The sequence below is a fragment of the Oncorhynchus kisutch genome, unplaced genomic scaffold (assembly GCF_002021735.2).
Source record: "Oncorhynchus kisutch isolate 150728-3 unplaced genomic scaffold, Okis_V2 scaffold3202, whole genome shotgun sequence".
NCBI classification, from domain to species: Eukaryota; Metazoa; Chordata; class Actinopteri; order Salmoniformes; family Salmonidae; genus Oncorhynchus; species Oncorhynchus kisutch.
Genome location: NW_022265147.1, coordinates 444,019 through 464,860, shown reverse-complemented (window position 1 = coordinate 464,860; position 20,842 = coordinate 444,019). Strand labels below are relative to the sequence as shown.

The following is a 20,842-nucleotide window of genomic DNA, read 5'->3' as shown; positions in this document are numbered from 1 at the left end:
GCTTCCTGTCAAAGCAAGGGCTGATTTCAAGGTTTTACTGCTAACCTACAAAGCATTACATGGGCTTGCTCCTACCCATCTCTCTGATTTGGTCCTGCCGTACATACCTACACGTACGCTACGGTCACAAGACGCAGGCCTCCTTATTGTCCCTAGAATTTCTAAGCAAACAGCTGGAGCTTTCTCCTATAGAGCTCCATTTTTATGGAACGGTCTGCCTGAGAGACGCAAACTGAAGGATCCTCTCATCCGTAGGTCTTATGATTGAGTGTAGTTTGGCCCAGGGGTGCGAAGGTTAACGGCAAGGGGCCAGAGTGACGAACTGTCTCTGCCTAGCCAGTTCCCCTCTCTCCCACTGGGATTCTCTGCCTCTGCCCCTATTACGGGGGCTGAGTCACTGGCGTGCTCTTCCATCCTTCCTGTCCTCAGGGGGCTTGTGCGGTGGAGGAGATCTCCGTGGGCTGTACTCGGCCTTGTCTCAGGGTAGTTACTGCCTTGTTGATTTCTCTTTGGTGGTGAGGGGCTGTGCTTGGGCAAAGTTGGTGGGGTTATATCCTGCCTGGTTGGCCCTGTCTGGGGCCAGTGTCCCCCAATCCCCTCTGTCTCAGGTCTCCAGTATCTGTAGTAGCTGCAATAGTCTATGTGTCGTGGAGACAGTCTGTCCTATACCTGTAATTCTCCCCCCCCATGGAACCTGACCTGTTCACCAGACGTGTTGATTGTCTGTGTTGTTAGGTTGTGAGTGTGTGTGTGTGTGTGTGTGTGTGTGTGTGTGTGTGTGTGTGTGTGTGTGTGTGTGTGTGTGTGTGTGTGTGTGTGTGTGTGTGTGTGTCAGTATGTCAGGTTGTGTGTGTGTGTGTGTGTGTGTGTCAGTGTGTCAGGTTGTGTGTGTGTGTGTGTGTGTGTCAGTATGTCAGGTTGTGTGTATGTGTGTGTGTGTGTGTGTGTGTGTGTGTGTGTGTGTGTGTGTGTGTGTGTGTGTTGGTGTGTGTGTGTCAGTGTGTCAGGTTGTGTGTGTGTGTGTGTGTGTGTGTGTGTGTGTGTGTGTGTGTGTGTGTGTGTGTGTGTGTGTGTGTGTGTGTGTGTGTGTGTGTGTGTGTGTGAGTGAGTGAGTGAGTGTGTGTGTGTGTGTCAGTGCGTCAGGTTGTGTGTGTGTGTGTGTGTGTCAGTGTGTTAGGGTGTCAGTGTGTCAGGTTGTGTGTGTGTCAGTGTGTCAGGTTGTGTGTGTGTCAGTGTGTCAGGTTGTGTGTGTGTGTGTGTGTGTCAGTGTGTCAGGTTGTGTGTGTGTGTGTGTCAGTGTGTCAGGTTGTGTGTGTGTGTGTCAGTGTGTCAGTGAGTCAGTGTGTCAGTGTGTGTGTGTGTGTGTGTGTCAGGGTGTATAATAGGGTATAAGTATAATAGGTGTATGTGTGTGTGTGTGTGTGTGTGTGTGTGTGTGTGTGTGTGTGTGTGTGTGTGTGTGTGTGTGTCAGTGTGTCAGTGTGTCAGTGTGTTAGGGTATAAGTATAATAGGTGTATAGTAGGGTATAAGTATAATAGGTGTATAGTAGGGTGTGTGTCAGTGTGTCAGTGTGTCAGTGTGTTAGGGTATAGTATATAGTATAATAGGTGTATAGTAGCGTATAAGTAAAATAGGTGTATAGTAGGGTATAAGTATAATAGGTGTATAGTAGGGTATAAGTATAATAGGTGTATAGTAGGGTATAAGTATAATAGGTGTATAGTAGGGTATAAGTATAATAGGTGTATAGTAGGGTATAAGTATAATAGGTGTATAGTAGGGTATAAGTATAATAGGTGTATAGTAGGGTATAAGTATAATAGGTGTATAGTAGGGTATAAGTATAATAGGTGTATAGTAGGGTATAAGTATAATAGGTGTATAGTAGGGTTTAATATTCTCACGTTTTGAAGTCTTCTCCCATGAAGCACCTGTTCCTCAGTAGCCCCGCCCACAGCTGCACGCCAACGATGCCGAAGATGAAGAAGACGAAGAAACAGAGTGCCAGAACGTTCCCCAGCATGGGGAGAGTGTCTAGGAGCAGAGTCACCAGGATACGCATACCTACACACAGAAACACACACACATCACTGAGAGATGCATTATGGGAGAGAGAGAGAGAGAGAGAGAGAGAGAGAGAGAGACAGAGTGCCAGAACGTTCCCCAGCATGGGGAGAGTGTCTAGGAGCAGAGTCACCAGGATACGCATACCTACACACAGAAATACACACACATCACTGAGAGATGCATTATGGGAGAGAGAGAAAGAAAGAGAGGTAGAGAGAGACAGAGAGAGATATATTATCTACCTCACTTGCTGTTAACACATGTTTCCCATGCCAATAAAGCCCTTGAATTTAATTGAATTTAATTGAGAGAGAGAGACATATCTTTCCAAGGTAAGTTTACTGAGAACACGTTCTCATTTACAGCAACAACCCGGGAAATAGTTACAGGGGAGAGGAGGAGGGATGAATGAGCCAATTGTAAACTGGGGATGATTAGGTGACCGTGATCGTTTGAGGGCCAGATTGGGTATTTAGCCAGAACACCGGGGGTTAACACCCCTACGAATGGGATCTTTTAGTGACCTCAGAAAGTCAGGACACCCGTTTAACGTCCCAGCCGAAAGACGGCACCCCACACAGGGCAATGTCCCCTATCACTGCCCTGAGGAATTGGGATATTTTTTTAGACCAGATGAAAGAGTGCCTCCTATTGGCCCTCCAGCACCACTTCCAGCAGCATCAGGTCTCCCATCCAGGGACTGACCAGGACCAACCCTGGTTCAGAAGCAAGCCAGCAGTGGTATGCAGGGTGGGGGGGAGACTATTTTACCTACTACTAACTAAAACTACATACTGTGTATTCATCATACTACATACTATTGAGGACATACTGTGTACACATCATACTACATACTATTGAGTACATACTGTGTACACATCATACTACATACTATTGAGTACATACTGTGTATTCATCATACTACATACTATTGAGGACATACTGTGTACTCATCATACTACATACTATTGAGGACATACTGTGTACAACAGACAGACAGAGAGGTGCTCACTGGGTACTCTGTTGATGGCTCGTAGTGGGCGGAGCACCCTGACAGTCCTGATGGCTGATAGGCTGACGTTGTGTCCGTCTAGAGAATACTCCAACATCCTGAGGAGAGAGAAAGAAAACTCAGTTTAACCCTGACCTCTGAACCCTGTCAATTAACCTCCACCCACTAAGGGAAGGTTTCCCCAGACTAAGATTAAGGCTATTCTCAAATATATTTTTATTCCAGGACTAATCTGCGTCTAGGAAACCCAAGCCTTTTAGATCAGGACTAGGTTTAGTTCAGGACTAGGTTTAGTTCTGGACTAGGTTTAATCTGCGTCTAGGAAACCCAAGCATTTTAGTTCAGGACTAGGTTTAGTTCAGGACTAGGTTTAGTTCAGGACTAGGTTTAGTTCAGGACTAGGTGTAGTTCAGGACTAGGTTTAGTTCAGGACTAGGTTTAGTTCAGGACTAGGTTTAGTTCAGGACTAGGTTTAGTTCTGGACTAGGTTTAATCTGCGTCTAGGAAACCCAAGCATTTTAGTTCAGGACTAGGTTTAGTTCAGGACTAGGTGTAGTTCAGGACTAGGTGTAGTTCAGAACTAGGTTTAGTTCAGGACTATGTTTAGTTCAGGACGAGGTTTAGTTCAGGACTAGGTTTAATCTGCATCTAGGAAACCCAAGCATTTTAGTTCAGGACTAGGTTTAGTTCAGGACTAGGTTTAGTTCAGGACTAGGTTTAGTTCAGGACTAGGTTTAGTTCAGGACTAGGTGTAGTTTAGGACTAGGTTTAGTTCTGGACTAGGTTTAATCTGCGTCTAGGAAACCCAAGCCTTTTAGTTCAGGACTAGGTTTAGTTCAGGACTAGGTTTAGTTCAGGACTAGGTTAAGTTCAGGACTAGGTTTAGTTCAGGACTAGGTTTAGTTACAGACAAGGTTAATGTTCAGCACTAGGTTTAATCTGTGTCTGGAAAACCCAAGCCTTTTAGTTCAGGACTAGGTTTAGTTCAGTGAGTTTGTGTGTGCGCGTGCGTGCGTGTGTGTGTGTGTGTGTGTGTGTGTGTGTGTGTGTGTGTTCTGTCCAACACTGACCCGATGATAACGATGAAGAAGTCCAGTCTGTTCCAGGTGTCGCCAAGGTAACCCTTCTGACCTACAAAGTTAATAATAACATTAATTAAACACAGGTAGAAACAGGTATTTAAATCATGATATATTAATTAAACACAGGTAGAAACAGGTATTTAAATCATGATATATTAATTAAACACAGGTAGAAACAGGTATTTAAATCATGATATATTAATTAAACACAGGTAGAAACAGGTATTTAAATCATGATATATTAATTGAACACAGGTAGAAACAGGTATTTAAATCATGATATATTAATTAAACACAGGTAGAAACAGGTATTTAAATCATGATATATTAATAACATTAATTAAACACAGGTAGTAACAGGTATTTAAATCATGATATATTAATAACATTAATTAAACACAGGTAGAAACAGGTATTTAAATCATGATATATTAATAACATTAATTAAACACAGGTAGAAACAGGTATTTAAATCATGATATATTACTAACATTAATTAAACACAGGTAGAAACAGGTATTTAAATCATGATATATTAATAACATTAATTAAACACAGGTAGAAACAGGTATTTAAATCATGATATATTAATTAAACACAGGTAGAAACAGGTATTTAAATCATGATATATTAATTGAACACAGGTAGAAACATGAATTTAAATCATGATATATTAATTAAACACAGGTAGAAACAGGTATTTAAATCATGATATATTAATAACATTAATTAAACACAGGTAGAATCATGTATTTAAATCATGATATATTAATAACATTAATTAAACACAGGTAGAAACAGGTATTTAAATCATGATATATTAATTAAACACAGGTAGAAACAGGTATTTAAATCATGATATATTAATTAAACACAGGTAGTAACATGAATTTAAATCATGATATATTAATAATATTAATTAAACACAGGTAGAAACAGGTATTTAAATCATGATATATTAATTAAACACAGGTAGAAACAGGTATTTAAATCATGATATATTATTTAAACACAGGTAGAAACAGGTATTTAAATCATGATATATTAATTAAACACAGGTAGAAACAGGTATTTAAATCATGATATATTAATAACATTAATTAAACACAGGTAGAATCAGGTATTTAAATCATGATATATTAATAACATTAATTAAACACAGGTAGAAACAGGTATTTAAATCATGATATATTAATTAAACACAGGTAGAAACAGGTATTTAAATCATGATATATTAATTGAACACAGGTAGAAACAGGTATTTAAATCATGATATATTAATTAAACACAGGTAGAAACAGGTATTTAAATCATGATATATTAATAACATTAATTAAACACAGGTAGAAACAGGTATTTAAATCATGATATATTAATAACATTAATTAAACACAGGTAGAAACAGGTATTTAAATCATGATATATTAATAACATTAATTAAACAAAGGTAGAAACAGGTATTTAAACCATGATATATTAATTAAACACAGGTAGAAACAGGTATTTAAATCATGATATATTAATTAAACACAGGTAGAAACAGGTATTTAAATCATGATATATTAATTAAACACAGGTAGAAACAGGTATTTAAATCATGATATATTAATTAAACACAGGTAGAAACAGGTATTTAAATCATGATATATTAATAACATTAATTAAACACAGGTAGAAACAGGTATTTAAATCATGATATATTAATTAAACACAGGTAGTATCAGGTATTTAAACCATGATATATTAATTAAACACAGGTAGAAACAGGTATTTAAATCATGATATATTAATAACATTAATTAAACACAGGTAGAAACAGGTATTTAAATCATGATATATTAATTAAACACAGGTAGAAACAGGTATTTAAATCATGATATATTAATTAAACACAGGTAGAAACAGGTATTTAAATCATGATATATTAATTAAACACAGGTAGAAACAGGTATTTAAACCATGATATATTAATAACATTAATTAAACACAGGTAGAAACAGGTATTTAAACCATGATATATTAATTAAACACAGGTAGAAACAGGTATTTAAATCATGATATATTAATTAAACACAGGTAGAAACAGGTATTTAAATCATGATATATTAATTAAACACAGGTAGAAACAGGTATTTAAATCATGATATATTAATAACATTAATTAAACACAGGTAGAAACAGGTATTTAAATCATGATATATTAATAACATTAATTAAACACAGGTAGAAACAGGTATTTAAATCATGATATATTAATAATATTAATTAATTAGAGTTAAACATGAATTTAAATAATATTAAAATAATAATTAAAGTTTCACTCCACATTATTAGAGTATTTAACATTACATAATACATAAATAATCAAACCATTTTCATAAAGTCTTTGCTCTGTGAGAGTCAACCAAAGGTGGTTCAATTAACTGTGGGGAAGCTACAACCAATCAGATAGAGTTTTAGTTTAGAGTTTATTAGTCACATGCACAGGATGCAGCCTGATGGTCTGGGGGTATAAAGAGCTGACTAGTGGTGTCTATTAAGCAGTCTGATGGTCTGAGGGTAGAAACAGCTGACTAGTGGTGTCTATTCAACAGTCTGATGGTCTGGGGGTAGAAACAGCTGACTAGTGGTGTCTATTCAGCAGCCTGATGGTCTGGGGGTAGAAACAGCTGACTAGTGGTGTCTATTCAGCAGCCTGATGGTAGAAACAGCTGACTAGTGGTGTCTATTCAGCAGCCTGATGGTCTGGGGGTAGAAACAGCTGACTAGTGCTGTCTATTCAGCAGTCTGATGGTAGAAACAGCTGACTAGTGGTGTCTATTTAGCAGTCTGATGGTCTGAGGGTAGAAACAGCTGACTAGTGGTGTCTATTCAGCAGCCTGATGGTCTGGAGATAGAAACAGCTGACTAGTGGTGTCTATTCAGCAGCCTGATGGTCTGGGGGTAGAAACAGCTGACTAGTGGTGTCTATTCAGCAGCCTGATGGCAGAAACAGCTGACTAGTGGTGTCTATTCAGCAGCCTGATGGTCTGGGGGTAGAAACAGCTGACTAGTGGTGTCTATTCAGCAGTCTGATGGTAGAAACAGCTGACTAGTGGTGTCTATTCAGCAGCCTGATGGTAGAAACAGCTGACTAGTGGTGTCTATTCAGCAGCCTGATGGTCTGGGGGTAGAAACTGCTGACTAGTGGTGTCTATTCAGCAGTCTGATGGTAGAAACAGCTGACTAGTGGTGTCTATTCAGCAGCCTGATGGTAGAAACAGCTGACTAGTGGTGTCTATTCAGCAGTCTGATGGTCTGAGGGTAGAAACAGCTGACTAGTGGTGTCTATTCAACAGTCTGATGGTCTGGGGGTAGAAACAGCTGACAAGTGGTGTCTATTCAGCAGCCTGATGGTCTGGAGACAGAAACAGCTGACTAGTGGTGTCTATTCAGCAGCCTGATGGTCTGGGGGTAGAAACAGCTGACTAGTGGTGTCTATTCAGCAGCCTGATGGTAGAAACAGCTGACTAGTGGTGTCTATTCAACAGTCTGATGGTAGAAACAGCTGACGAGTGGTGTCTATTCAGCAGTCTGATGGTCTGGGGGTAGAAACAGCTGACTAGTGGGGTCTATTCAGCAGTCTGATGGTCTGAGGGTAGAAACAGCTGACTAGTGGTGTCTATTGAGCAGCCTGATGGTCTGGGGGTAGAAACAGCTGACTAGTGGTGTCTATTCAGCAGTCTGATGGTAGAAACAGCTGACTATTGTTGTCTATTCAGCAGCCTGATGGTAGAAACAGCTGACTAGTGGTGTCTATTCAGCAGTCTGATGGTCTGGAGATAGAAACAGCTGACTAGTGGTGTCTATTCAAAAGTCTGATGGTCTGGGGGTAGAAACAGCTGACTATTGGTGTCTATTCAGCAGTCTGATGGAAGAAACTGCTGACTAGTGGTGTCTATTCAACAGCCTGATGGTCTGGAGACAGAAACAGCTGACTAGTGGTGTCTATTCAGCCTGATGGTCTGGGGGTAGAAACAGCTGACTAGTGGTATCTATTCAGCAGTCTGATGGTAGAAACAGCTGACTAGTGGTGTCTATTCAGCAGCCTGATGGTCTGGGGGTAGAAACAGCTGACTAGTGGTGTCTATTCAGCAGTCTGATGGTAGAAACAGCTGACTAGTGGTGTCTATTCAGCAGCCTGATGGTCTGGGGGTAGAAACAGCTGATTAGTGCTGTCTATTCAGCAGTCTGATGGTAGAAACAGCTGACTAGTGGTGTCTATTTAGCAGTCTGATGGTCTGAGGGTAGAAACAGCTGACTAGTGGTGTCTATTCAGCAGCCTGATGGTCTGGAGATAGAAACAGCTGACTAGTGGTGTCTATTCAGCAGCCTGATGGTCTGGGGGTAGAAACAGCTGACTAGTGGTGTCTATTCAGCAGCCTGATGGTAGAAACAGCTGACTAGTGGTGTCTATTCAGCAGCCTGATGGTCTGGGGGTAGAAACAGCTGACTAGTGGTGTCTATTCAGCAGTCTGATGGTAGAAACAGCTGACTAGTGGTGTCTATTCAGCAGCCTGATGGTAGAAACAGCTGACTAGTGGTGTCTATTCAGCAGCCTGATGGTCTGGGGGTAGAAACTGCTGACTAGTGGTGTCTATTCAGCAGTCTGATGGTAGAAACAGCTGACTAGTGGTGTCTATTCAGCAGCCTGGTGGTAGAAACAGCTGACTAGTGGTGTCTATTCAGCAGTCTGATGGTCTGAGGGTAGAAACAGCTGACTAGTGGTGTCTATTCAACAGTCTGATGGTCTGGGGGTAGAAACAGCTGACAAGTGGTGTCTATTCAGCAGCCTGATGGTCTGGAGACAGAAACAGCTGACTAGTGGTGTCTATTCAGCAGCCTGATGGTCTGGGGGTAGAAACAGCTGACTAGTGGTGTCTATTCAGCAGCCTGATGGTAGAAACAGCTGACTAGTGGTGTCTATTCAACAGTCTGATGGTAGAAACAGCTGACGAGTGGTGTCTATTCAGCAGTCTGATGGTCTGGGGGTAGAAACAGCTGACTAGTGGGGTCTATTCAGCAGTCTGATGGTCTGAGGGTAGAAACAGCTGACTAGTGGTGTCTATTGAGCAGCCTGATGGTCTGGGGGTAGAAACAGCTGACTAGTGGTGTCTATTCAGCAGTCTGATGGTAGAAACAGCTGACTATTGTTGTCTATTCAGCAGCCTGATGGTAGAAACAGCTGACTAGTGGTGTCTATTCAGCAGTCTGATGGTCTGGAGATAGAAACAGCTGACTAGTGGTGTCTATTCAACAGTCTGATGGTCTGGGGGTAGAAACAGCTGACTATTGGTGTCTATTCAGCAGTCTGATGGAAGAAACTGCTGACTAGTGGTGTCTATTCAACAGCCTGATGGTCTGGAGACAGAAACAGCTGACTAGTGGTGTCTATTCAGCCTGATGGTCTGGGGGTAGAAACAGCTGACTAGTGGTATCTATTCAGCAGTCTGATGGTAGAAACAGCTGACTAGTGGTGTCAATTCAGCAGTCTGATGGAAGAAACTGCAGACTAGTGGTGTCTATTCAATAGCCTGATGGTCTGGAGACAGAAACAGCTGACTAGTGGTGTCTATTCAGCAGTCTGATGGTCTGAGGGTAGAAACAGCTGACTAGTGGTGTCTATTCAACAGCCTGATGGTCTGGAGACAGAAACAGCTGACAAGTGGTGTCTATTCAACAGCCTGATGGTCTGGGGGTAGAAACAGCTGACTAGTGGTGTCTATTTAGCAGTCTGATGGTCTGAGGGTAGAAACAGCTGACTAGTGGTGTCTATTCAACAGCCTGATGGTCTGGAGACAGAAACAGCTGTCTAGTGGTGTCTATTCAACAGCCTGATGGTCTGGGGGTAGAAACAGCTGACTAGTGGTGTCTATTCAGCAGTCTGATGGTAGAAACAGCTGACTAGTGGTGTCTATTCAACAGATTGATGGTCTGGAGACAGAAACAGCTGACTAGTGGTGTCTATTCAACAGCCTGATTGTCTGGGGGTAGAAACAGCTGACTAGTGGTGTCTATTCAGTAGTCTGATGGTCTGGGGGTAGAAACAGCTGACTAGTGGTGTCTATTCAGCAGTCTGATGGTAGAAACAGCTGACTAGTGGTGTCTATTCAGCAGTCTGATGGTCTGAGGGTAGAAACAGCTGACTAGTGGTGTCTATTCAACAGTCTGATGGTCTGAGGGTAGAAACAGCTGACAAGTGGTGTCTATTCAGCAGCCTGATGGTCTGGAGATAGAAACAGATGACTAGTGGTGTCTATTCAGCAGCCTGATGGTAGAAACAGCTGACTAGTGGTGTCTATTCAGCAGCCTGATGGTAGAAACAGTACAGGGCGTGTCTCTGGTGGTTGGACGCGGGCAGAACAGGGCGTGTCTCTGGTGGTTGGAAGCAGGGAGAACAGGGTGTGTCTCTGGTGGCTGGAAGCCAAGGCAAAACAGGGCGTGTCTCTGGTGGCTGGAAGCCAAGGCAGAACAGGGCGTGTCTCTGGTGGTTGGAAGCAGGGAGAACAGGGTGTGTCTCTGGTGGCTGGAAGCCAAGGCAGAACAGGGCGTGTCTCTGGTGGTTGGAAGCAGGCAGAACAGGGTGTGTCTCTGGTGGCTGGAAGCAGGGAGAACAGGGCGTGTCTCTGGTGGTTGGAAGCCAAGGCAGAACAGGGCGTGTCTCTGGTGGTTGGAAGCCAAGGCAGAACAGGGCGTGTCTCTGGTGGTTGGAAGCCAAGGCAGAACAGGGCGTGTCTCTGGTGGTTGGAAGCCAAGGCAGAACAGGGCGTGTCTCTGGTGGTTGGAAGCCAAGGCAGAACAGGGCGTGTCTCTGGTGGTTGGAAGCCAAGGCAGAACAGGGCATGTCTCTGGTGGTTGGAAGCCAAGGCGGAACAGGGCGTGTCTCTGGTGGTTGGAAGCAGGGAGAACAGGGCGTGTCTCTGGTGGTTGGAAGCGGGGAGAACAGGGCGTGTCTCTGGTGGTTGGAAGCAGGGAGAACAGGGCGTGTCTCTGGTGGTTGGAAGCAGGGAGAACAGGGCGTGTCTCTGGTGGTTGGAAGCAGGGAGAACAGGGTGTGTCTCTGCTGGTTGGAAGCAGGGAAAACAGGGCGTGTCTTCGGTGGTTGGAAGCAGGGAGAACAGGGCGTGTCTCTGGTGGTTGGAAGCGGGGAGAACAGGGCGTGTCTCTGGTGGTTGGAAGCAGGGAGAACAGGGCGTGTCTCTGCTGGTTGGAAGCAGGGAGAACAGGGCGTGTCTCTGGTGGTTGGAAGCAGGGAGAACAGGGCGTGTCTCTGGTGGTTGGAAGCAGGGAGAACAGGGCGTGTCTCTGGTGGTTGGAAGTGGGGAGAACAGGGCGTGTCTCTGGTGGTTGGAAGCCAAGGCAGAACAGGGCGTGTCTCTGGTGGTTGGAAGCCAAGGCAGAACAGGGTGTGTCTCTGGTGGTTGGAAGCCGGGAGAACAGGGTGTGTCTCTGGTGGTTGGAAGCCGGGAGAACAGGGTGTGTCTCTGGTGGTTCGAAGCCAAGGCAGAACAGGGCGTGTCTCTGGTGGTTGGAAGCAGGGAGAACAGGGCGTGTCTCTGGTGGTTGGAAGCGGGGAGAACAGGGCGTGTCTCTGGTGGTTGGAAGCGGGGAGAACAGGGTGTGTCTCTGGTGGTTGGAAGCGGGGAGAACAGGGCGTGTCTCTGGTGGCTGGAAGCAGGGAGAACAGGGTGTGTCTCTGGTGGTTGGACGCCAAGGCGGAACAGGGCGTGTCTCTGGTGGTTGGAAGCAGGGAGAACAGGGCGTGTCTCTGGTGGTTGGAAGCAGGGAGAACAGGGTGTGTCTCTGGTGGTTGGAAGCAGGTAGAACAGGGTGTGTCTCTGGTGGTTGGAAGCCAAGGCAGAACAGGGCGTGTCTCTGGTGGTTGGAAGCAGGGAGAACAGGGCGTGTCTCTGGTGGTTGGAAGCGGGGAGAACAGGGCGTGTCTCTGGTGGTTGGAAGCCAAGGCAGAACAGGGCATGTCTCTGGTGGTTGGAAGCCAAGGCAGAACAGGGCGTGTCTCTGGTGGTTGGAAGCCAAGGCAGAACAGGGTGTGTCTCTGGTGGTTGGAAGCCAAGGCAGAACAGGGTGTGTCTCTGGTGGTTGGAAGCCAAGGCAGAACAGGGCGTGTCTCTGGTGGTTGGAAGCCAAGGCAGAACAGGGCGTGTCTCTGCTGGTTGGAAGCGGGGAGAACAGGGCACGTCTCTGGTGGTTGGAAGCGGGAAGAACAGGGTGTGTCTCTGGTGGTTGGAAGCGGGGAGAACAGGGCATGTCTCTGGTGGTTGGAAGCGGGGAGAACAGGGCATGTCTCTGGTGGCTGGAAGCGGGGAGAACAGGGTGTGTCTCTGGTGGTTGGAAGCCAAGGCAGAACAGGGCGTGTCTCTGGTGGTTGGAAGCAGGGAGAACAGGGTGTGTCTCTGGTGGTTGGAAGCCAAGGCAGAACAGGGCGTGTCTCTGGTGGTTGGAAGCCAAGGCAGAACAGGGTGTGTCTCTGGTGGTTGGAAGCCAAGGCAGAACAGGGTGTGTCTCTGGTGGTTGGAAGCCAAGGCAGAACAGGGCGTGTCTCTGGTGGTTGGAAGCCGGGAGAACAGGGCGAGTCTCTGGTGGTTGGAAGCAGGGAGAACAGGGCGTGTCTCTGGTGGTTTGAAGCAGGGAGAACAGGGTGTGTCTCTGGTGGTTGGAGCCAAGGCAGAACAGGGTGTGTCTCTGGTGGTTGGAAGCGGGGAGAACAGGGCGTGTCTCTGGTGGCTGGAAGCGGGGAGAACAGGGCGTGTCTCTGCTGGTTGGAAGCAGGAGGAACAGGGCATGTCTCTGGTGGTTGGAGGCGGGGAGAACAGGGCGTGTCTCTGGTGGTTGGAAGCGGGGAGAACAGGGCGTGTCTCTGGTGGTTGGAAGCCAAGGCAGAACAGGGTGTGTCTCTGGTGGTTGGAAGCGGGGAGAACAGGGCGTGTCTCTGGTAGTTGGAAGCCAAGGCAGAACAGGGTGTGTCTCTGGTGGTTGGAAGCGGGGAGAACAGGGCGTGTCTCTGGTGGTTGGAAGCGGGGGAACAGGGCGTGTCTCTGGTAGTTGGAAGCCAAGGCAGAACAGGGTGTGTCTCTGGTGGTTGGAAGCGGGGAGAACAGGGCATGTCTCTGGTGGTTGGAAGCGGGGAGAACAGGGCACGTCTCTGGTGGCTGGAAGCGGGGAGAACAGGGTGTGTCTCTGGTGGTTGGAAGCCAAGGCAGAACAGGGCGTGTCTCTGGTGGTTGGAAGCAGGGAGAACAGGGTGTGTCTCTGGTGGTTGGAAGCCAAGGCAGAACAGGGCGTGTCTCTGGTGGTTGGAAGCCAAGGCAGAACAGGGTGTGTCTCTGGTGGTTGGAAGCCAAGGCAGAACAGGGCGTGTCTCTGGTGGTTGGAAGCCAAGGCAGAACAGGGCGTGTCTCTGCTGGTTGGAAGCGGGGAGAACAGGGCACGTCTCTGGTGGTTGGAAGCGGGAAGAACAGGGTGTGTCTCTGGTGGTTGGAAGCGGGGAGAACAGGGCATGTCTCTGGTGGTTGGAAGCGGGGAGAACAGGGCATGTCTCTGGTGGCTGGAAGCGGGGAGAACAGGGTGTGTCTCTGGTGGTTGGAAGCCAAGGCAGAACAGGGCGTGTCTCTGGTGGTTGGAAGCCAAGGCAGAACAGGGTGTGTCTCTGGTGGTTGGAAGCCAAGGCAGAACAGGGTGTGTCTCTGGTGGTTGGAAGCCAAGGCAGAACAGGGCGTGTCTCTGGTGGTTGGAAGCCGGGAGAACAGGGCGAGTCTCTGGTGGTTGGAAGCAGGGAGAACAGGGCGTGTCTCTGGTGGTTTGAAGCAGGGAGAACAGGGTGTGTCTCTGGTGGTTGGAGCCAAGGCAGAACAGGGTGTGTCTCTGGTGGTTGGAAGCGGGGAGAACAGGGCGTGTCTCTGGTGGCTGGAAGCGGGGAGAACAGGGCGTGTCTCTGCTGGTTGGAAGCAGGAGGAACAGGGCATGTCTCTGGTGGTTGGAGGCGGGGAGAACAGGGCGTGTCTCTGGTGGTTGGAAGCGGGGAGAACAGGGCGTGTCTCTGGTGGTTGGAAGCCAAGGCAGAACAGGGTGTGTCTCTGGTGGTTGGAAGCGGGGAGAACAGGGCGTGTCTCTGGTGGTTGGAAGCGGGGGAACAGGGCGTGTCTCTGGTAGTTGGAAGCCAAGGCAGAACAGGGTGTGTCTCTGGTGGTTGGAAGCGGGGAGAACAGGGCATGTCTCTGGTGGTTGGAAGCGGGGAGAACAGGGCATGTCTCTGGTGGCTGGAAGCGGGGAGAACAGGGTGTGTCTCTGGTGGTTGGAAGCCAAGGCAGAACAGGGCGTGTCTCTGGTGGTTGGAAGCAGGGAGAACAGGGTGTGTCTCTGGTGGTTGGAAGCCAAGGCAGAACAGGGCGTGTCTCTGGTGGTTGGAAGCCAAGGCAGAACAGGGTGTGTCTCTGGTGGTTGGAAGCCAAGGCAGAACAGGGTGTGTCTCTGGTGGTTGGAAGCCAAGGCAGAACAGGGCGTGTCTCTGGTGGTTGGAAGCCGGGAGAACAGGGCGAGTCTCTGGTGGTTGGAAGCAGGGAGAACAGGGCGTGTCTCTGGTGGTTTGAAGCAGGGAGAACAGGGTGTGTCTCTGGTGGTTGGAGCCAAGGCAGAACAGGGTGTGTCTCTGGTGGTTGGAAGCGGGGAGAACAGGGCGTGTCTCTGGTGGCTGGAAGCGGGGAGAACAGGGCGTGTCTCTGCTGGTTGGAAGCGGGAGGAACAGGGCATGTCTCTGGTGGTTGGAGGCGGGGAGAACAGGGCGTGTCTCTGGTGGTTGGAAGCGGGGAGAACAGGGCGTGTCTCTGGTGGTTGGAAGCCAAGGCAGAACAGGGTGTGTCTCTGGTGGTTGGAAGCGGGGAGAACAGGGCATGTCTCTGGTAGTTGGAAGCCAAGGCAGAACAGGGTGTGTCTCTGGTGGTTGGAAGCGGGGAGAACAGGGCGTGTCTCTGGTGGTTGGAAGCGGGGAGAACAGGGCGTGTCTCTGGTAGTTGGAAGCCAAGGCAGAACAGGGTGTGTCTCTGGTGGTTGGAAGCGGGGAGAACAGGGTGTGTCTCTGCTGGTTGGAAACGGGGAGAACAGGGCATGGCTCGGGCGGCTGGGGCTCCTCGGGCGGCTGGGGCTCCTTAATGATCTTCTTAGCCTTCCTGAGACACCTGGTGTTGTAGATGTCCTGGAGGCAGTGATCACCCAATGGTGCGTTCGGCTGAGTCCACCACCCTGATATCATCTACGATACATTACATCGTCTATACATGCAGGAACAAGAATGAGAGGACATTCAGGCCTGTTCTACTATAGAAACGTCTCTGTTGGAGAATGAGAGGACATTCAGGCCTGTTCTACTATAGAAACGTCTGTTGGCGAATGAGAGGACATTCAGGCCTGTTCTACTATAGAAACGTCTCTGTTGGAGAATGAGAGGACATTCAGGCCTGTTCTACTATAGAAACGTCTCTGTTGGAGAATGAGAGGACATTCAGGCCTGTTCTACTATAGAAACGTCTCTGTTGGAGATTTTTTTTTAATTTTACCTTTATTTAACTAGGCAAGTCAGTTAAGAACAAATTCTTATTTTCAATGACGGCCTAGGAACAGTGGGTTAACTGCCTGTTCAGGGGCAGAACGACAGATTTGTACCTTGTCAGCTCGGGGGTTTGAACTTGCAACCTTCCGGTTACTAGACCAACACTCTAACCACTAGGCTACCCTGCCGCCCCGAATGAGAGGACATTCAGGCCTGTTCTACTATAGAAACGTCTCTGTTGGCGAATGAGAGGACATTCAGGCCTGTTCTACTATAGAAACGTCTCTGTTGGAGAATGAGAGGACATTCAGGCCTGTTCTACTATAGAAACGTCTCTGTTGGAGAATGAGAGGACATTCAGGCCTGTTCTACTATAGAAACGTCTCTGTTGGAGAATGAGAGGACATTCAGGCCTGTTCTACTATAGAAACGTCTCTGTTGGAGAATGAGAGGACATTCAGGCCTGTTCTACTATAGAAACGTCTCTGTTGGAGAATGAGAGGACATTCAGGCCTGTTCTACTATAGAAACGTCTCTGTTGGAGAATGAGAGGACATTCAGGCCTGTTCTACTATAGAAACGTCTGTTGGCGAATGAGAGGACATTCAGGCCTGTTCTACTATAGAAACGTCTCTGTTGGAGAATGAGAGGACATTCAGGCCTGTTCTACTATAGAAACGTCTCTGTTGGAGAATGAGAGGACATTCAGGCCTGTTCTACTATAGAAACGTCTCTGTTGGAGAATGAGAGGACATTCAGGCCTGTTCTACTATAGAAACGTCTCTGTTGGAGAATGAGAGGACATTCAGGCCTGTTCTACTATAGAAACATCTCTGTTGGAGAATGAGAGGACATTCAGGCCTGTTCTACTATAGAAACGTCTCTGTTGGAGAATGAGAGGACATTCAGGCCTGTTCTACTATAGAAACGTCTCTGTTGGAGAATGAGAGGACATTCAGGCCTGTTCTACTATAGAAACGTCTCCGTCGGAGGAATGAGAGGTTTCAGAGTAGGTATTTTTCATAATTGTTTTATTCTAAACTTTGAAATTCCCACTTTAAAAAGGTCACCTACCTAGAACACCCAGAGCCACCATCTTCACCAGCATCTCCACCGCAAAGAACACAAAGATACCGTCATCCAGAGCCTAACACACACACACACAAACACACATACACAAAGAGAGAGAGACACACACACACACAAAGGGAGAGAGAGACACACAAACACACAGAGAGAGACACACACACACACACAAAGAGAGAGAGACACACACACACATACACACGCACATACAGACACACACACGCACACAAAGACAGAGAGACACACACACATACACAGAGGAAAGCAGTGAGTACTGTAGTTGTTTATCTCATGTTATTTATATTCACAGTGATGTTTATAACAGACATGTTTTAACCACAGAGGAGTGCATTCTGGGATAATTCTGTCTCTGACCTCCGAACCTTTAATCCCACTGCTGGGACTAGCACTGCTGTTTTCCCACAAAACAGCCCAAATATTCTCCTCTACATCTCGTGGTTCACGTGGTAAACCCTTCAACCAATCAGTGGTCCTGTTCAACATCTTGAGGAGGTAAACCCTTCAACCAATCAGGGGTCCTGTTCAACATGTTGACCCTTCAACGAATCAGTGGTCCTGTTCAACATGTTGACCCTTCAACCAATCAGTGGTCCTGTTCAACATGTTGAGGAAGTAAACCCATCAACCAATCAGGGGTCCTGTTCAACATGTTGACCCTTCAACGAATCAGTGGTCCTGTTCAACATGTTGACCCTTCAACCAATCAGTGGTCCTGTTCAACATGTTGAGGAAGTAAACCCTTCAACCAATCAGGGGTCCTGTTCCACATGTTGACCCTTCAACCAATCAGTGGTCATCTTGAGGATGTAAACACTTCACTTCACATGACGTCCTTCTTAAAAAGTCATTTTGTACCAAAAATTTAACTTTTGACTACTTTAATGTACTAAGTGAATTTGTCCAAATACTTCTGCCATCTTCAGACGGGCCTAGTAGAGATGTAAGGTGGTTTCATTTCTAAACGGTTAACTTCTTGGTGACTGGGGGGCAGTATTGAGTAGCTTGGATGAATAAGGTGCCCAGAGTAAACTGCCTGCTACTCTGTCCCAGATGGCAGTATTGAGTAGCTTGGATGAATAAGTTGCCCAGAGTAAACTGCCTGCTACTCTGTCCCAGATGGCAGTATTGAGTAGCTTGGATGAATAAGGTGCCCAGAGTAAACTGCCTGCTACTCTGTCCCAGATGGCAGTATTGAGTAGCTTAGATGAATAAGGTGCCCAGAGTAAACTGTCTGCTACTCTGTCCCAGATGGCAGTATTGAGTAGCTTGGATGAATAAGGTGCCCAGAGTAAACTGCCTGCTACTCTGTCCCAGATGGCAGTATTGAGTAGCTTGGATGAATAAGGTGCCCAGAGTAAACTGCCTGCTACTCTGTCCCAGATGCTAATATATGCATATTATTATTAGTATTGGATAGAAAACACTCTGATGTTTCTAAAACTGTTTGAATGATGTCTGTGAGTATAACAGAACTCATCTGACAGGCGAAAACCTGAGAAAATACCAACCAGGAAGTGGGAAATCTGAGGTTTGTAGTTTTTCAACTCTTTGCCATTCCAATATACAGTGTAAATGGGGTCATTTTGCACTTCCTAAGGCTTCCACTAGATGTCAACAGTCTTTAGAACGTTGTTTCAGGCTTCTACTGTGAAGTGGGGGTGAATGATAGGGGAATGAGCCAGGTGTCTGGCAGAGTGCCACAGGCTCTGAGGCGCGGTCACGAGAGAGTTAGCTCTCGTTCCATTGCTTTTCTACAGACAATTCTCTGGTTGGAACGTTATTGAAGATTTATGTTAAAAACATCCTAAAGATTGATTCTATACTTAGTTTGACAATTTCTACGACCTGTAATATAACTTTTTGAACTTTTCGTCCGACGTTCAGCTGGACCTGAACGCGCCTTTGGATTTGTTTACCAAGCGCCCTAACAAAAGAAGCTATTTGGACATAAATGATGGACATTATTGAACAAAACAAACATTTATTGTCGAACTGGGATTCCTGGGAGTGCATTCTGATGAAGATTATCAAAGGTAAGTCAATATTTAAAATGCTATTTATGACTAATGTTGACTACCCAATATGACGGATATCTTTTGGCTGCTTTGTTGTCTGAACGCTGTACTCAGATTATTGCATGGTTTGCTTTTTCCGTAACGTTAATTAAAAATCTGACACAGCGTTAAGCAGTAAGGAGAAGTATATCTCTAATTCCATGTGTAACACTTGTATTTTCATCAACATTTATGATGAGTATTTCTGTAAATTGATGTGGCTCTCTGCAAAAATCACCAGATGTTTTAGAACTACTGAAAGTAACACACCAATGTAAAATGAGATGTTTGGATATAAATATGCACTTTATCGAAAAAGACATACTTGTATTCTGTAACATAAAGTCCTATGAGTGTCATCTAATGAAGATCATCAAAGGTTAGTGATTAATTTATCTCTATTTGTGCTTTTTGTGACTCCTCTCTTTGGCTGGAAAAATGGCTGTGTTTTTTTATGACTTGGTGGTGACCTAACATAATCGTTTGTGGTGCATTCGCTGTAAAGCCTTTTTGAAATCACACACTGCGGCTGGATTAACGAGAATGTTATCTTTAAAATTGTGTAAAATTATGAGATTTTTTGTTGTTTTGAATTTGGCGCCCTGCACTTTCACTGGCTGTTGGCGAGGTGGGATGCTACATATCCCAAAGAGGTTAAACTGTTGTCTCACATGAAACCCTTGATTCTCTTTATCCAAAATACTGGAGTAAAGAAGCAAATTTTACATATAAACGTTAGCGTCTCTGTGCAATTTTTTTTAAAGAATGGAATTTGTACGTAAGGAGCCAACTTACCTGTAGGAAAGAGCAACGGTTGTTGAGACAGTGAACGTCGTCACAGGGCTGGAACATTCCCAACGTCACACAGTTCAGAAGAATAGCCAGCATGGAGACACGCTCAAACCACGTGGAGACAGGAGTCAAGGAACATTTAGAGTGGAATATATATCAGCATAGAGACAAGCTCAAACCACGTGGAGACAGGAGGACACATATAGAGGGGAATATATACCAGCTAGAGACAGGAGGACACATATAGAGGGGAATATATACCAGCTAGAGACAGGAGGACACATATAGAGGGGAATATATACCAGCTAGAGACAGGAGGACACATATAGAGGGGAATATATACCAGCTAGAGACAGGAGGACACATATAGAGGGGAATATATACCAGCTAGAGACAGGAGGACAAATATAGAGGGGAATATATACCAGCTAGAGACAGGAGGACACATATAGAGGGGAATATATACCAGCTAGAGACAGGAGGACACATATAGAGGGGAATATATACCAGCTAGAGACAGGAGGACACATATAGAGGGGAATATATACCAGCTAGAGACAGGAGGACACATATAGAGGGGAATATATACCAGCTAGAGACAGGAGGACACATATAGAGGGGAATATATACCAGCTAGAGACAGGAGGACACATATAGAGGGGAATATATACCAGCTACAGACAGGAGGACACATATAGAGGGGAATATATACCAGCTAGAGACAGGAGGACACATATAGAGGGGAATATATACCAGCTAGAGACAGGAGGACACATATAGAGGGGAATATATACCAGCTAGAGACAGGAGGACACATATAGAGGGGAATATATACCAGCTAGAGACAGGAGGACACATATAGAGGGGAATATATACCAGCTAGAGACAGGAGGACACATATAGAGGGGAATATATACCAGCTAGAGACAGGAGGACACACATAGAGGGGAATATATACCAGCTAGAGACAGGAGGACACATATAGAGGGGAATATATACCAGCTAGAGACAGGAGGACACATATAGAGGGGAATATATACCAGCTAGAGACAGGAGGACACATATAGAGGGGAATATATACCAGCTAGAGATAGGAGGACACATGTAGAGGGGAATATATACCAG

General features: G+C 45.9%; 1 protein-coding gene across 1 annotated transcript in view; it reads right to left on the bottom strand.

Annotated features, from left to right (window-relative positions):
• LOC109886494 (voltage-dependent T-type calcium channel subunit alpha-1H) overlaps positions 1-19,836 on the bottom strand; it is a 98,886-nt gene extending 79,050 nt beyond the window's left edge. Inside the window, exons 1-5 of the mRNA XM_031820264.1 lie at positions 19,721-19,836; positions 16,839-16,911; positions 4,151-4,211; positions 3,081-3,178; positions 1,906-2,065 (exon numbers count right to left, since the gene is read on the bottom strand). Coding sequence (XP_031676124.1) covers positions 1,906-2,065; positions 3,081-3,178; positions 4,151-4,211; positions 16,839-16,911; positions 19,721-19,813 — 485 coding nt within the window. The 5' untranslated portion in view covers positions 19,814-19,836. The remainder of the gene's footprint in view (positions 1-1,905; positions 2,066-3,080; positions 3,179-4,150; positions 4,212-16,838; positions 16,912-19,720) is intronic.
• Between the last annotated feature and the right edge of the window lie 1,006 nt (positions 19,837-20,842).